The sequence below is a fragment of the Neodiprion virginianus genome, chromosome 5, assembly GCF_021901495.1.
Source record: "Neodiprion virginianus isolate iyNeoVirg1 chromosome 5, iyNeoVirg1.1, whole genome shotgun sequence".
In the NCBI taxonomy this organism is placed as follows: domain Eukaryota; kingdom Metazoa; phylum Arthropoda; class Insecta; order Hymenoptera; family Diprionidae; genus Neodiprion; species Neodiprion virginianus.
In genome coordinates, this window is record NC_060881.1 from 9,253,469 (window position 1) to 9,272,153 (window position 18,685).

Here is an 18,685-nt window from a genome sequence, read left to right on the forward strand (position 1 = left end):
CCACTTCGTGCCGCGACTTCGAGGATTGTAATTGAGTTGGCGTTTTGCCGTGAAACCAGATATCACCGATTCAAAGTAGAAGGAAAAAAAAAAAAAAAAGAAAATGGAAATCAAAAACAAACGTTTCCGTTCTTCGTATATACACGAGAAGAAAAAAAAAAAAAAGAAAAGAAACGCCAAGTCTCTGGAAAAAGTTTTCCTTCGACTCGCTTAATTTGTTTGTATAGGTATTACTACGTTCAAAGTGCACTAAAGAAGTAATTACACATACCTATGTATATTGTATATGCATGTACCGAAATGTGTGAAAAAATTGACAACTATTATTCCGATCAAATAAACAAGATATTGAATTTTTGTACAATTTTCATTCGCAGATTATTACATCTACTCGTGAAAAAAAAAAAAAAAAACAAATGACAAATGTAAAACGAAAGTGAAATTATTAACGTGAAAATTGACTGGTCGATGAATTCTTCCCGACTCGAGAGACTGCTGAAAACAGCTCCAAGCAAAGTATCAACTGCGATAGTTTTCCTCGTGCGATAAACGAGCCGGATTGTTTATGGCGCCCGTCTGACAGGAGAGATGAAAGCAAAAAACGTCGAATTCGCGGATCGGGTGATCGGTGTGAACGCAGCCTAAACAATGCCTCGGTTGCACGTCGCGGGGCAGCAGGCGCCAGAGTTAGCGCCACGGCGCCGGCTATATTACAGTATGGCGTCACATCGATTAAGCGGCGCAATCTAAATGTAAATATTAGCATATCTAATGATCGGGCCTTCGACCGCGCGGAATGAACGTCGTCTTCGGCGTCCCGACGGCGTCGCGAACCCCCAAGAAGTCAACTTTCAAGGTCGCGGAGACGGGGCGGAGTCGCGACGCGAACCCCTTTGCGCATGCGCCTGAGCGAATCGCGGGAAAACGAGTAAAAGAGGTTAGGGAGGAATTGATCGGCTGAATATCGCGGGGATAAAGTTGGTAACGTTACTGTACAGCGATGCGTGTTTAGGAGAAATCGATACTTCGCACCCTTAGGAATGTCGGAAATTTAGTAAACCAAGATAAATGAAATGTTTTCCAACGCCAACTAATTCGAAGTTATTCCGAAATTACGCCCTTATGATTTTTTCCCTGATTTTTCGTTACGTTAACGTTGCTAACTTCAGCCTCGTAGGAAATCGAACCTCTTTACTAATTTTGTCGCGAGATAATCGTGCATTGAATAATTGACAAATTGTTATAATCGCGAAACGAAAATCTCTACGAAACCATAAACGAAAGCTTAGATGTCGATGATTCGTATCAAATCGCTTCAAAATTATTCAATGTTTAGTAGACTTGTTCGATTTCGCTCTGCGATGACTCGTTTTATTGGGATGACTGTTTTCCACAAATTCACTGAAGATAATTACCGTTTTTTTTTCTTCCAGTAGTCAATTCAATATTGCCATATTCGTTGATTCGGATCAATTTATCGGTGAAATATTGTAAAATTGAATATTCAAGAACGCCGACATGATAAAGAAACAACGAAACTCCAATTTTTCTATTTTCAAAAAAATTTTCGCCCAGCTTACAAAACATGTAGGAAAAAGGCGGGCAAAATGGGCGGAATAACGTCAGACCAATTTCGACGACGCAATTTCTTTGTCCTTCGCCTAAAAATACATGTAAATCGTTATCGACATTTTTTTAAGTCCCATTTGATTGTACATGGGACCCATTTTGCCCGCCTCTGCCCTAACGCGTAATTTGATAAATATTCAATATGCAACTCTGTCGTAATAAAATCAATAAATACCTAGTAACGATTTTTTGCCAACCAGCCTTCTCAATCCTATGAGCTTCAGGCCAGGGAGACAATTTACTGCAGCGTCGGGGTAGCGATACAAAAGTTGAAAAGGTAATTGAACCTCGCGACCGTCGCTCGATTCTAACGCTTCTTCCGCGGTGAAATTTATTCACGCGTAACAAATCACTATTTACGGACACCGCTTGTGCTTTATTATTATACATTACGTGCGTGTACGTGTAACGCGCCGTCTTTAATATATTTCATCGACCAGCAATTTCACGATGCGATATCATACGCACGACATCGATCGTTATTTTAACCACGATCGAGCACCGAACGAAGTGACTTGTGAATTCCCCAGCCCGCGATAAATAAGAGTAAAAGAAAAATAACAAAAAAAAAAATATATTAAACGTTGACAGCGGCACTGCTTTGATAAAAAGTTATCTAATTCATTTTAGAATTAAGTTTCGTCACTCACCGTATTATACTTTCAGATTCCATTTTTAGACATGCGTTAACCGGGCGTGTATTATTCGTTACGTATACATTTAGTATACTGTATAAAATGATTTGTCTCAAAGTTGATATATATATATATATTTATATATATGCGATATCGCAGCAAATTATAAGAAGACCTCCCGTGATAGGAGTTCCGAACTTGGAACGCAATAATAAAATATGACTTTGAGAAGAGCTTTGAAATCATGCCGGAGTTTATTCGGCGCCTGTTTGGCATTGAGTTATTAGTATGGTATTTTTAATGACGGATTAGTACCGAGTTAGTTTTGCCCGATAAGCAATCGTTTTGTTATGAATCGAAGTTCTATTTTTCCATGCTCAAACAGACGTGTGTATTTTCTACACCACGCTCTTTGACAACGTATGACTAAATATCGATAAATTATCGCGTAATTTAATCGTTAATTTCAATTCAGATTTCAACAAACAGATGTCCGCCGAAGGGAAGGAAAGATCGAGAAGAGCTGAATAAAAAAAAAAAAGTTCACGACAAAAATCATTTCTTCCATGCGTAAAATCCCATCTCTAATTTGATTGATTTTCTCACATTTTTCCAATTCTTCGATGGAATTTGAGATAATTATAATACCCAACGAAGAAGAATCCGAGTTCCGACCGATGAAAAACATTTTTCACCATTTTTTTCCTCGCTACCAGTTTTCTTCTATCAATAAAATAAACACGTCGGCGAGTGTGTTAATTGGTTAGAGTTAAACGGGGCCGCGTGCGTCTCGGCGATCAGGAAAGCGGCGATCTTCCTCCTTCGAAGTGGTCGCAGCAAAAAAAAAAATAAAAAAAAACCCCCGCATATACCGCCCTATAACCGCATACGGATTTACACGCGTTGCGCGCGGTGATCGCGCCTTTCGTAACTGCGGGCGCCGGCGTCTCGCGGCCCGAAGGCCCGAGGCCATCCACTTTCGACGATATCGGGCCCCGTGCGCTTTGCAGACGCATCGCGCAGCGCAACGGAACGCAACGTAACGCAGCGCAGCGCACATTCGCGATGCGGACTCGCTCATCGCTGCTTCGCAACCCCGAGAAAACACACTTGCGTCATACGTGGCGCTACGTTCTGCGGTAAACTGAGACTGAATGCCGTAAACACGGCGCCCGGCCCGCGTTCAAAGTGCTTTCGTGCTTTATTTTATACTGTACTCTGACCGTACAACAACCGTCTATGCTGTATATACCTATATAATATATATGGTTCGTCTCTCGTCGATACTGAATCTTGCAGTCCGCGGTTTCCTTTCCCACCGGCACTTATTGTTAGATGCGCTACGTGGATGTACAGGGTGTCTCGATTGCGTACCGTGACTCTTGTAATTCTGGGCGATTCTTCTTGTTATTTCCTTTTTTTTTTTTTTTTTTTTTTTTTTCACGAAAATATTGAGGATAACTTTCAATTCTTTCTATCAATTACTGCAAACGGTAGGCGAAATATTTTTATTGCTGATCGCGGGGGAAATTTTTTAAACCGCTTGAATAAATATTTATCCTTATTCGCTGAGGATTGGATAAACTAAACAATTCGATCATTGCGGTCTTCGTTCGAATTTTGACTATTTCTTCAAGCTCGTACGAATGTATTAATTTTCGAATTTTTTAATCGCCTCGATTTCAATGGTATTCTTTTTTCTGTAGAAACCAGTTCAGTTTTCAATTCTCAAACAAATTATTCGATCAATATTGAATACCGTTATTGTTATCTTTTTAGTGTCGATTCAAAGTAATCAGCCATCCATGTTTACTCCTTTGACATAACGATATTCCATCGATGTGTAATCAACAAGATTGATATTTTTCCAGCTTACCGAACAAGAATGATATTAATTTTCGCAAGGCGGAAGTTAGTAACGTTCAACGTAACGAAGCGTCGAATAAGAAAAAATTCACTAAAATGCAATTTCAGAATTACTTTGAAGACGTTGAGTTGGATATTTTTTGCTCTATTACTGCCGACCGAATTTCAGACCATACTTAAATAGCAGATCAAAGATTTTTTCTGAATAACGCATCATCGTTACACTAACGTTACAAACATAAGCCTCGCGAATTCTCTAATTCATTGCCTTATACGAACTAGGTATACAACGTCTCTTGAATAAATTTCCGCCTAGTTGTAAAGCTTGGTAGAAATGCAATAGATGAGACGCGTTTCGTATCATAAAAGCAGTGTTGTATAAAAATAAAAAAATGGGTGCGTGTACTTATGTACGCGCGTGAGAAGTTATACTTCTTTGGCATCATTAAATAATACATACGGATAACTAACCTCAATTATATTGGAGCACTTGAGAAAGTATTTTAGCACAATTTTTTCACTAATATTCACAAATAGTAAATAATATTAATCCAAATATTCAATTTAAATCACTACTGAATATATTTTATTGCCACATATATAATTCGCACTTGTATGAAAATAAAACACGTGTTGTGACTGTAAAAACCAAAACCATGTGGATAAATATTATAAATAAATATGAAAACAGTGATCAGAGGCGACAAGCGTACCAACATTAGCTTTTTTTCGAGACTTAATGAATTCGGTTGAGTGGGCAACTTCATCCTGTTAATTTTGTGTTACAGTTTTGTGTTACAGTGATGCGCGCGCATCCTGAAATTTCACTCTCATCAGTTTTTCATAACGCGCCTAAAGAAGTATAACTTCAAAAAATAAATAAAAATTAGGACAATTACAACAGTCGTCAATGAAACGCTCACGCGAATGCCTCGACGAACGAAGCACCCCGTATGCCGTTCCCGGAGTAGTTCTTGATCGGGATCCTGGGAGTCCCCGCCAGTCAATTGTCGATATGACGAGGGCCCGGCGCCTCGGTGTCATGACCTCTTGGCCCCGTTGCTTCGTGCTCAACTCCCACGCTTCGAAGAGAGGAGAGAGATATACCAGGCTTATGCATGTGCGCAGCTACATTCGTACGTCGTTGTTACGTGAGAGCGCGTGGAATCGCCGCTGTCGTCCGTATTGCGGTAGTAGTTCGAGTCTCGGAACTGCCCCGGGCCTTATACGCCTCACCGTCGGCGTAGGGCCCAACTTGAGGCTCGGGTGGAAACCGGAGTCGCGTGCCTTTCTCCGACGACTTTGAACAATTCAAGCTATGTTTGGGCATGCCTCGCGAGTCGGAGGTAGGCGAGATTCTCAAAACCTTATCCGTGCAGCCACGCGACTCTATCCTGGTAACTTTTAATGTCCTACAGCGACGTAGAGACGACACGGTACGCCAATTATTAGTTCGGACCTTGCTCGCTGCTAAGTCAGGAGTCATATTGCGCTAATTCGCAATTACGGGACAGTTGAAAGGCAGATTAAATACAGCGTCTTTGCGATAGTAATAATGATAATAACAACTATTCGATTCTTCGGAAGGAAAAAAATTTAAACATCGATTGGAAATTATTAAATATATTACCGGATTTATTTATTTATTTATTTATTTTTTCGTAGAAAATATCATGATGCTATTTGGTCAATTTTTATTACAACTTAATCTTGTTATAAAAAGCCTTGTTTTGTTACTTCTGCTCATCATTTCTAAACCCAAAGAAGTGTCATTTGACTCGGTGAACAATTAGTAATCAATAATTTTGGTAATTGGGTGAAAACACATTTATCTTAATTAAAAAAATATCTCTTTTGTTTCTACTTTTTCGCACTTCGGAAAATTACTTGTACCGAATGTGACTTTGTTCTGCGTTACTAAAATTAGTTTCTGTTTCCAGACTTTCGGTTCTTTTTAAACTTATTTCAGAGTTTTATATGGATTCTAAATTTTTTCTGTTTTTCTCGTATCTTCCAGGCCCGGATATCGCTCAGGATGTTCCTCCGCAGATTAGCCCTGAAGAAGAAGAACGCAGTCTCAAACGTAAGCATTACGTCAATCTTTTCTTTAATATCCTACCCGCATTGTCAAACTATCCCAGACTTACGTCGGCACGGTGCACGGAGCCTTCATTGATTAGCCAAAATGTTAAACGTAAAATTTGCGGATCAATGAGAAATTTCGATGTGCTGACTAAAAAAGAAAAAGAAAAATAACAAACCGAAGGCGAGAATACAAGAATCCAAACAGTTTCAGTGAAATTTGGTATTTCGAGTTTTATATCCATAGATCGAAGAAATTTTTCATTGAGCTTGTTTAAACCAAGTAAATTTAGTTTGAATATATTACAATAATTCTATCGTATAACAATTTGATCTGGAATGATTGAGCCTCAGTGTGGATTGATGCACTGAGAAAAAAAACTTACTTGATTTCATTTCACTGATTCAATGAAACGGTCCACCAGGTCTACTATCAAGAACGCATTATTTTAACGAAAGAAATTTACAAACAACTCATCACTTCCTGTAAACTGCAAAAAAAAAATGAATTTACTTATAGTTGAATCGAATAAACTACTGATAAAATTAACCTTGGTGAAAAATGTAAAACATCTACGATATACGTAAGAAGATCAATTTTTTTCTCTATGCGTACTATTCAACAAACGTTCGATAGAAAAAAATTAATACACTTCCTCCGCATGCGAATAACGAAAAATACGATTTCTCTTTCAACGCCACAGATTTTGCGACCCTCCTTACCGGAAAAACGTCGCTACCGCTACGCCGGGACGACCTGACGCCATCGTCGACGTTGAACGACGCCTACAACTACGTAGCGACGGGTCGGTTCAATTTCCAGCGTAAGAACCTCTACTACTCGTTTTACCTGAGCAATTCAACGCCGCGTCCGCGGAGCCTCCAGTTCGTCGACATGTCGGGCAGCATCCTCGAGGAGCAGACGATAAACCCGATCGGCGGTGTTTACCAGAACGCGACGGGGAAGCTCTGCGGCGTCTGGCGTCGGGTGCCCCGGGACTACCGGAAGCTGCTACGAGAAGAGCGTCTCCACGTCGCGCTGATCTGGGGCCCGTCGGCGACGCTTACCGGGCAGCTGTCCCGCTACCGATCTCTGGCGACGGAGCAATTCTCGGCTCTCTTGGAGCCGACGATCGGCACGGACCGGTCGCTGATGTCGGGCGCCGGGGCGACGGCGATAATCTCGGCGTCGACGGCGTCGGCTCCGTCGATCCACGTGCTGCTCGTATTCAACGGTATGTTTTTCCCGAGCGAGATATCGGACGTACCGTTAACGGTGCAGCTCGAACACCTCGAGAAACGTTACGTGATATTCCGCGAGGACATAATCGTGGGGAAGCCGTCCATCGAGAGGAACATCGGTGAGGTAAGGAGCGCCCTCTCGGGCGCCGATCTGCGGCTTCTGGCCCGCGGCAAACTCGGTATCACCGTTTCCTCGAGGTCCGATCCTCAGGCGTTGAGCCTCCACGGAGCCGTCGGTCCCCGCGCGACCTGCGACCTCTATCAGACCCTCCTCTCCAGCGAGGCTCCCTCCTCAGCTTCGGGTCTGGCCTGGGCCTTCCTGGACCGCGGTGGCGCTCTGAGGTACGGGGTGCAACTCGTCGGCCTCGAGGACGGGAATCCGATCCTGACGCTCGTCGACGACGGTGGAAAACGGCGGACCGAAATCGAGGACCTCACGCCCGCCCTCCTCGCCGGCCTCGCTAACGGCTCCATCGAACGACCAGGACCCCGACTCCTGGAGCCTCTCTTCTCCGGCGAACTAGGCGTCGTTGCGGCCTCCCACCTCGGCTCCGTTCTACGCGGACGCCTGATCCAGAAGCCCGTCGCCGACGCCCGCGACACCTCTGCGCCGATCCTCCTTAGACGACCGGACACGGAACCCGTCGCCTCGGGGATGGCGGGTCTCGTTTGGGCGAGCGTAGACCTCGAATGTACGCTTCACTACGAGCTGGAGATAACAGGACTCGCCGACGGCGAACGGACGCTGCAACTTCACCTCGAGACCATGCCGCTTATCGCCCAGGGCGCCCCCGTCGCCCGACGACTCCTAGAGGAGTTTACCGGCACGGTTCTCGAGGGTTCGGTAACCGGACTGTCGCCCGTTGAACTCTACCGCATCGAGTCCGGCATCAGCTACCTCGAGGTCAGGGACAAGGCCCTCGGCGCCGTACTCAAGGCCCCCTTTAAGACGAGAACACCCCTCAGCTGCTTGCCGCACTACGCCGATAACGACGTAGCTTCCGTCGTTGCCTACAACATGCAGCCGCCCAGGTCCGACGTCGAGAACAGCGCGTGCTTCCACGAGACCAGGTTCTATGAGGAGGGAACGCAATGGACTGCCAAGTCCGACGTATGCACCATGTGCCATTGTCATCGGGGACTCACTTCATGCGATACTGTACCTTGTCCGGTAACTCCATGCGCTTATGGACAAATTATGAAGACCATGCCTGGACATTGCTGCCCTGTTTGCACGACCGGTGAGTTTCCAGACTGTAATTATTGGGTTCTCGTTGACTTGTGTTATGCGTTGAAAATTTTCTCACGTTAATTGTTTATTCGTTATATTGTCCCTTTCTGTGTGTTTTAACTCGTTGTTCAGCGTTGACGTTATCATTGAAAAACTTTTTGTTTTGTTCTTGCTCACTGTCGTTAAAGCAAATTACATTTCCAGAGATTTTCAAAACAATTTTCTCTCCTCTCCTAATATTCGATTCCCACGACGGGGCCCTGCATTAATCGTTAATACCTTAAACTAAAAACCGTCAACTTCCCTAAGTTGCAAACGAACACCCTACCTGTCTAGGATATGAAATATCCAATCGATTCGTAGGCAGACTCACACGTTTCAATGAATAAATTATGTATTATAAAAACCATGCGACGCTTATCCGACAGAAAAGTTTACTTGTGAATAGAAAGAGGAAAGAAAAGAACCAAAAATCATGAACGTCCAAGTAATCGACAAAAAACGTTCTTCGTGCGCATATATTTAACCATTGTTGTTCTTTCTGTTTCCTTGTCGCAGTGTCGATCTTGAATGAAACCCAGAGCAATGTAACGGCGACGACAACACCAGGATCCCGAGGGTGCATGTTGGCCGGTCAATATCATCTCGCCGGTGCCGCTTGGCACCCTTACGTACCTCCGGCTGGTTTTGACACCTGTGCCGTTTGCACCTGCGACGTAAGTATCTTCGTTATATGTACGCCTTATCATTCTTGGCCATTTGCCGAGTGGTTGCGGCTGTTTGCGTTACACGCATTCAGAGACGATCTTTCCCAGAGACAAAACGAACAAAAGCAACGATAACGATCGCTTTCGGAACTTCTAGTTGATGCATGTTTTCCGGGTTTTCCTAGCGTACCGAAAAATCTCTCTTTCCCAGGAGAATTAATGCTGGAATTTAAATCTTCGCAACGTGACTAGCAACCGTGTGACATCTTTTGACCGCAGGTTGTCACATTGGAGGTAAAGTGTCCGCGCGTTCAGTGCCCGCCATTGGACTGCGACGAAAAAATGGCTTTCAGGCCCGATAAGAAGGCTTGCTGCAGACAGTGTCCGCCGGTATCGAAGAGCGTCGCGACGCCTTCCACGGGTGATATGCTTCCTCGTGATCAGGCGACGGTCTCGACCCGGCGCACCGCCGATGAAATACTCGCTGGTGGTGGATGCAAGTATCCCGTTGGCGGCCCCTTCGAAAACGGCAAGGAGTGGCATCCTCGTATTCATTCACACGGCGAGATGAAGTGCGTGAAATGCAAGTGCAAGGTGAGATTGCGTTGATCGAATGCGTTACGTATAATACGTGCGTAATCGTTTTTATACATTTCTCTTTCTCCCTGTATTTTTATCGTTCCCGTTGTTTATCGTCTTTCTTTATTCGCGGCTCGCGATCATCTACAAACATGTTTTAACGATCAAAACTCTAGGAACTGACGAAACGCGGTAACACGTTGAAGAAATTTTCGCGGTCTCTGTAAATTGGATGGCAAACTTTATATAATTCTTTTTCATGGAAAAGTCGCTTACATTATTTTTAGCCGATGGCTGACCTTCTTCTTCTTCTTCTTTTTCTTCCTCTTCTTCCGTCTCTAATTTTTCACAGTGTATAACTGATCTGGATAAAGTACGTACATGATTTACTTTCAACTTTTACGGTGACACTAGGTTTAGATATAGGTTTTTTGCTAATAACAGTGACAAAGACATTGAAATATTGAAATAACCATACGTGCATACGGTTTTAACGAAAACAAAAATGCTCAGGCATGGGTTAAAACGTAACCAAGATTCATATAATTTTTCAACATTTTGAAGATGAATAATCGACATGTACCAATTGTAAGTACTTGAGATATATAAAACAAATTATGTGTACCTACCTTAGCACTTATACAAATTGCAATGAAATTTTTTTCTTTTTACTTTTAGTTTAGTTGGTCATTAAACAAAATAAGAGATGATGATCCAATTTTGAGTAAATAAAACAACAAACGATGAAACTTTTAACTCTAGATAACTCGTCGGATTCGTAATGCTTTGACTTTCGTCCAAATATTTTTACTTTTTGCATTAAGTTTGCTAAGTTCGCGCCGATGAAACAATTAGTCGAAACTGCAGGCCGTATAACTTTTTAAATATCAGATTCTAACGTTCGTTCGCAAATTATTAAAAATCATAGTCAAATATTCGACCCATAATAAAAAATACACATATAAGGTTATATTATATACACATATATATATACACTGAATTACTAATGACCGGATGCTCCGGCGTCTGCTAAAATTTAACGCGTACTTTCTAGAATCCAAGAGCGGCTGTTTGCAAGGGCAACCGACCTTCATAAACGTAACCTCAAAAATTTTGACACTTATCCCTAGCAGTTGTGCTCAACACTGACAACTGTCAAAATTTTTAAAATTCCATACGGTTGACTGTTGGTAGTCCTGGCAAATACCTGCTCTCGGATTGTCGCGATGCGCATTAAATTTTGGGAGACGACAAACTATGCAATCGTTAGAAATTCACTCTGTATTCACCTATGTTAAGCTCGGCAGCCATCGTGCTGTGATCGACCTATTTTGTGTAAAAGTAACTTTATCATACGTCGCAGATATAGATGTTGTAATATACATACAACAAAGTCTATACATACGCAACTTGGGGTACATTTTATTTCTGATTATCGTTTTCAAAATCCATGCTAGAGGGTGTTCCTTGCGGCCCGTGTATACAATTGTTCGAATCTTATTGTCGGGATACAGACTTACAAGGTGTACAAAAATAAATAAGTATAGTGCGCACGTCTTGCCTGCAGCTACTATCTGCAGCTAACCCTATGCGTATACATATATGTACACTTGGGGACAATGTATCTGAGACGGCTAATTTTTTCCACTAGACAGTTATGTTGGCAACACAGAGAAACCTACAGCGCCACAGTCGGCCGAGTGCGAAACTAACTCAATCTCAATAAACGTAACGTAACCCATGACCGTAGAATCTAACCTTAGAATACCGCGGGGATAGTTACTTGTTGGATTGACACGTATTCTAAGGTTAGATTCGACGGTCATGGGTTACATTATGTTTATTGAAATTGAGTTTATCTCGCGCTCGGCCGACTATGGCGCTGCAGGTTTCTCTGTGTTGCCAACATAACTGTCTTGTGTGAAAAATTAGCCGTCTCAGATTGATTTGCCCCAAGTGTACACATGTGGACATTAATTCTCAGAGACGATTACTTTTTCAGCCGAGTCGATTACGTTGGTAGCGCAGATTCCGTCCGTAGCGGCCGGCCGACAGTGACACTGCAGACTGAATCTGCGTTACCAACTTAATGTACTCGTCCGAAAAACTAACCGTATCTGAATTAATGTCCACGTGTGTACAACGATGACAGGGAAGTTGGAAGAGAGATTTTATACACGAGTTGAAGTATTTCAAGCCTGTCGTTGCATGGCAAGCTTAAAGCGAAAGAGCCGGCTGCGAGTACGCGTCAAGAGAGTTCTTACAATTTGTGTATATCACAGCGGGTATAGACACGGCATTTATATCTATGTACTGTAAATGCGTTACGTAGATACATACACGCGGTGTGACTTGCGAAGCGAACGATCGATGCTAGTGATTTCCAGATGTGACTAGGAACCACGAGATTTATATGTTTACGCGAAAAGCTAACGCCGCGGTTGATACGACCAATTTGGAAACACCGGCGCCGTCCAGGCGGGATTCCTTTGATATTACTTTTCTATACATACTTTGCCCCCTCCCCCTACCCCCCCATCACCCCCCCAGACTTGGGCGATATCGCGCATACCCGAAACTATTACGCCCTACTTTTCCTTCTGATGCTTTATATATATATATATATAAGTCTGTACAAATTTTTCCTTTTTTTCGTTTATTCTTTTTTTACTCTCAACTTTTCATTAAAATACTACGAATTTCACACTGTCTAGACTTGTACATCTATTTCGCGCTTGAACACATCGTCTGGCACATCCAGCCGTTTGTCATGTGCTTTGTGTACATAATCTGTAAGCCAAAGTATATAAGTATAGTTGTATATTATAGGTATATGTATACACAACTCGTAAAGTATCCCCTGGCGCGAAAACCGCGTGTACACGCCACATAATAATATAACAATACGTAGATATACGAAAGTCGAGGAATTCATTTTTTTCTCTACCAAATAGGCAGGCAGACATTCAGGAATTTCATATTTTTCAAACAAACCTATCGACGTATTGCGTAATTCTTCACTATGGCGAATAATATTATATACGTCTATATATCTCACATAGGTAGATCACACATCTGTAATAGAAGAATGTCGCATATTTATGTATGTATGTACATGTGTAATACTTGTATATAATGCATGTGCGAATTTTGTAGAATTCCTACAACGTACAGCCGTACGTAAATAAGCATTCCACGCACGGTTTGATGACGAATACTATGTATCGTCGTACGGTTCGTATTTCGATCCCGATTATCGTAATTGACGGTTTGCGAACCAATTTCTCAAACTTCGAACTTCACTTGTTTTTTAATTCCCACGTTCTTACGAAATAAATTTCCAGTCTGGATACACCCCTAAATTTCTTACGTCGAAAAAAAGTTTTTTTTTTTTTTATACCAAGTTTTCAACTGAGGAAATTCACACCTGAATCCGGTGAAACATATTTCTGTTTTAGATTTTACCGTTGGTGAATTTTGAAAAAAATTAAGAAGGTGTATAAAGTATGGTCGATAACGAATGGTTGCAGAGGAAATTCTGCGAAAGTCTTTTTGCCAAATTTTATCAAAATCGATTGCCATTACAAGAATACCTGCGGAAGAGATCAACGTGTGTACGAGCGATGAAACATCTTTTCAAATTCAAGCAGACAATACATAACGATGTCGAAAATAGAGGCCTGAATTAGCAGCCAAATGTTCTAATGTTCATTCAAACAAGGCAATAAAGACCGGAAATTTAAATTTCATCAAACACCTTGAACCCCCAATACTTTTATAAAATTATGAGGATAAATCTGGATTCCATTTTTCTACATCAAAAAAATTTAACACGTTTGGCCGCTAGCTTCAGCTTCATCAATTCACATCCCAGCGAGTGCAGAGAAATTCGAAAAGAGATAGATATATTGTAAAAATGTGCAGCAAAACACGCGTGTCGACCACTTTCTCTATACGCTTTTTTTTCCCCCCCTCGTCTGTTTCAGGACGGTGAGGTGAAATGTGACAGAAAACGGTGTCCCAGGGCCCTGTGCAACACAATCGCCCGTCAAAAGAAGCAGGGATCCCACATATCCGACATCGACGACTGTTGCTCGGTGCAATGCAAACGGGCGCGTCGTCACCACCGCCTTCATCACCACCAGAAGCGGACGTCCAGACGCGAACTGAGAAACTGAGCTGGGGGCAATTTCTGCGGCATCGCCAGAGCCCCTAGAAAATCAGAGTTGAGACAATGGGTCGATGCTTCGAAGATTTTTCTGGTTCCGCGGGGACTCTAGTCGAAGAAACCTCGTCGCCCTGCTTTTCGCAATGGCAATAGAATTCTACATATACTCTCCCTCCCTCCTCACTACCCTCCTTTTTTTTCATCCCGGTGAGATGCTTCACCAACCCACGTGTAAATACACGGCTCTTCGTTAATTACAAGCGTGTGTACGTCTGCTGCAGAACTCGGCTACTCTGCTCGGTAGAATTTATCACGATTTTTTACAAGGGAAAAATATGTTCTGTTCATGAATATCTAAGCGTTTAAAACTAAAAAATCTTCACTATCGTGGCCAGTTTTTCAACCTTGTGTAGAAAAAAATATATATATATATAAATTCCTTCTAATTTTGCATGGTTTTCTCGATGATATTTATGAAACAATACGTTCTTTTAAATTGATTTTACGATTGTGATTTGTTGTAACTTTATTTAGATAGTTTTGCACAAGCTCACGCGCGCTTGACCATGTGGTCAAAACTGTTGAGAAATTCCTGAGAACTAAGGTCAAAAATTCCGATGATATAAATCGTGGTAAATGAATGAATTAGCAATAACGAAACATAGAGTCGGTGATTATAAATTCTGTTGAATTTTACCAGCAGGAGGGTCTCTGGACAGTGGTCAGCGTCTCTAGTCGATCATGATAATCGGTGTATAAACTAGCTGTTAGGAAATACTAAACGCTGCGTATAATACACAGAGAAGCGTTTTTCTTTTTTCGCTTCACTTGTTCCTAACTAATTAAACAACAAAACTGCAAACAATCCAATCCGTTTAATTGACAAAACCCTTCTATGTGAAATATATTCGATCATGACAAAACTGCAGATGTCGATTTATCGCCTGGTTTGTTCGAGTGAAAAAAAAAAATCCCGTCGGCTCGTTTAATCGTCAACAAAACTATTCTCCGTGTGTAATTATTACGCAGCGTCCGGGAGGTGTGGAACGCGTGTGTGAACAAAACATGCTTAACATGCGTCGTATTATGTACCTCGTGAAATAATATCGCGGAGAGACTGGCGGGGGATGGAGGGGCGGCGATAATACGGCACGTAGTGCCTCAAACGCACCAATTATATTGTAACGAGTTACAGTCTGCAGCCACGATAAAAGAGCCATGCAGTCAGTCAGTCAGCGGCAATGCGCACAACCCGCCACCGTGCACTCTCCCTCTTACAGCAAGTCTACATCTATTAATCAATTGATTCTGATTAAATTGATGAAACGAACGGAAGCTGACCCCGGCACGTGACCCCTCCACCCCTCACCCTTACCACCAAACTCTTCTCGCAGCTCCGTTCATCCAATCATCCATAATCATCCTGCATCGACCCTTCGCGAACACCACGTTTGTACCTACAGGGTGGTTGGGAAATAAAATTATAATCTCTACCGCGTTCTTCCGACGTATCTCATTTCGGGACACAGTCGAGTCCAGGTCTTGTACCAATTAAGTCTTTTAAAGTGATCTTAAATCGACGTTTTTAGATAGAGAAAATCCTGACGTATAATTCACGGACAATCACAGCAGCGCGTGATGTGGAAATTAAGTAGCCTGGTATAAAGTTGAGGGAATGTTGATGAATCCTGTTGAAAGTCGGGAAAAAGGCATATCATTGATTTGTTTTAAAAACTCGTCTTTTAAAAGTCCATTTTTTCAAAATGTTTCTCAAATTTTATCGATAGACTCATTGCGAAGTTTACTGTTTTTCTTAAAATCTATCAGTCCGGAACTCTTGAAGTTTCTGAAGGTTGAATATAGTAATTGTTTGCGTAAGAACCACCCTGTGCATGCATGCGTATCATAACTGCAATATCCTGCACCCACCAACCTCATCAAGTTACCCAGCAACCAAAGAAGACTGAACAACCTCGATGGCGGCATCAGTTAATATATGATTGCTATTTGCTATAATTTTTATTATTATAGGTATGTTAAATAATAATTACGTTTATACGTATACTAACAATTCTTGCTTGTTTTTATTTTCACCACCATCAATACTACTACCATTATCATTATCATTCTTTTTTTCTCTCTCTCATCGTCATCAACGTCGTAACCATGGTCATTTCAATACTGTAAGTAACTGTGTAAAGTTATTATACCTTATTATATTATTACGCCCGAGCTACGTCTAATCGATTATGATTACATTTAATATTATCCGTATATATTTCAATAGATGTAATAGTTATTCTTATTATCTTTATTGTTATCGTTATTACTATTCTCCATATACTTCATTTAGATTATTGTCATTACGGTTTCTGAATGTATTTATTGTTAGGTTTAAGTGTCCTCTTTACATTGTTGGCAAATTCCGTCTTCGGAGCATACGTTATCCTTTTTTAATTTTGAGCGTTTTGTCTCTCAACATTTTATACAATGAAAACGTTTGAACAAGTGCATGATACTGAAAAGCTTGTATCGCACAATGAATTTAACTATTTATTGAAATATTAAATCGTAAATTTCTCTGCTACAAAGCAAGTGTACTTTTTTCCGAACTATTTTTCTCCCATTATAAGTCCTTAATCATATTTGACTTTTATGCACTCGTTCATTTTATTGGCAATAATTATTCGTGACAATTAGGTAGGATTTAGTCTGTTTCGCGGTTACTGCGATTTGCTTGGATTGGTCGTGCCTTACAAAGATGCATATTTATATAAATACGTATCAGTCAATTTTATTACTCTAAATAAGTTAAGGCTGAAAGCGTATATACGTATTAAGATTAATTCGTCAGTCGATATTTTGTACATATAAATATACTATAATACTTATAATAATAGTAATAATACTAATAATTATAATAAGATATATTAATAATTTAAATTGAAAGAATTTCTATTGTAAAAAATTTGCTTTCGAAGTATAATTTAGTTATAGAAATAGTCGGACGCCTCAGTGTGGCACGCATAGATGTTTCTCCCCATTCGTTCAAAATTTCTTTCCCTTGTTCAACACTTCATCGTATAACTAAAAAAAAAACTGTCTTGTTATAATAATAATATTAATAATACTAATAGCAATAACAATAATAATAATGATAAAAATAAGATGAAACAAACGAAGAAGAATAATAATTGTTGGTTCAATACGTAAGAATAATATAGCGATCGAGAAATGCATTATTATGTGTGATGCGGATTGTGTCTAATTTTTTTATAGCTGCGAATTTATTTTTTTATTCATAATCCTAAATAATCGAGCATAAAAATCATATCCTGACCGAATTATATATAACGCTATTTGTATTCTTCGCCGATTAAGTATACACACACACCCATACATTTAATTTATAATATACCTATACCTATACATATATACTTAAATATATATGCGATACATTATACATATATTTAATTATCTAATATACCAATCGCGTAGTAGCGTTATGCGTTTGATTATTTATTGTGTGTGCTTCGATCTATTATTATTCGTTTGACGCGACTCTTATACATGCATTTAACAACATCAAGATTTTTAATCTGCGACGCGAGCGAGACACCAAAATTTCTTGTTTTATTTATTTTTTTTCTACACAAGAGACGATGACCGTTGTGATATATATATATATATATATATATCGATAGGTTTTCTATTTTGTGTAAAGTAAGTTGGTTAAGCACGCTGAAAGAGTTCGAAAGTTGAAGAAAACTGATGCTATTCTATACTGTGCCAAAATGTTGTTAATTAATTATTTGTTTAATTAATTAATTAATTCATTGATATATCGATCGTGTTATCGTTATACTAAAAAAGTAAAAAAAAAAAAAAAAGAAAAAACCTATCTCATTTCTAACTGCATTACATAAATCGAGATGATGGTAATAATGATATGTAATAAATAAAATGTACCTTTTATTGTATCATTGATATATAATTGCTAATATTTGTAATAAATTGTAACAGTATAATGATATATAATATGCGAATAACTATATTAGAACGAAGTGTATACCGATTTCAGTATTTCCATTAATAAAACAAATTTAATGTAATAATTAGGTGGCCATTTCTCATCTCTACCACATTCTAAAAACGAAAGTACGAAGTATAAATTTAACAAGTACCTAAATGACTTCGCTCGGAAGCAAAAAAAAAAATGATCTCGAACAAAATATACATTCGAGTCCGAAATTCATTACTTTTGGACACGACATGTTCATCGATGTCAACAAGTTCGCGCGTTGTGTCGTCTTAAAAAAAAAAACAGTACCGTATGCTTTGTTCAATGTACATTCTCGTAGCGCACCGTAATAATTAACAATAGATTCGTTGACGCCAATTTCTCGGAGAATTTAAACGGTTTGTCCAATTATCCAGACAATTATGTTTTACGACTTTTTTATTACTTAATAGTTCTTACGAGAGCATTCTAGAATTCTCATCATCGCGAAGCGTATTTAATTATTAAAGGTGTCGTAAGATTTGG

The 18,685-nt window shown here is 40.3% G+C and overlaps 1 protein-coding gene across 1 annotated transcript in view; it reads left to right on the forward strand.

The window, feature by feature from the left end:
* Positions 1 to 18,172, forward strand: part of LOC124304782 (dorsal-ventral patterning protein Sog) — a 65,879-nt gene extending 47,707 nt beyond the window's left edge. The window contains exons 4-8 of the mRNA XM_046763416.1: positions 6,148 to 6,213; positions 6,917 to 8,695; positions 9,244 to 9,401; positions 9,672 to 9,986; positions 13,958 to 18,172. Of these exons, the coding sequence (XP_046619372.1) occupies positions 6,148 to 6,213; positions 6,917 to 8,695; positions 9,244 to 9,401; positions 9,672 to 9,986; positions 13,958 to 14,149 (2,510 nt within the window). The 3' untranslated portion in view covers positions 14,150 to 18,172. The remainder of the gene's footprint in view (positions 1 to 6,147; positions 6,214 to 6,916; positions 8,696 to 9,243; positions 9,402 to 9,671; positions 9,987 to 13,957) is intronic.
* The last annotated feature ends 513 nt before the right edge of the window (positions 18,173 to 18,685 follow it).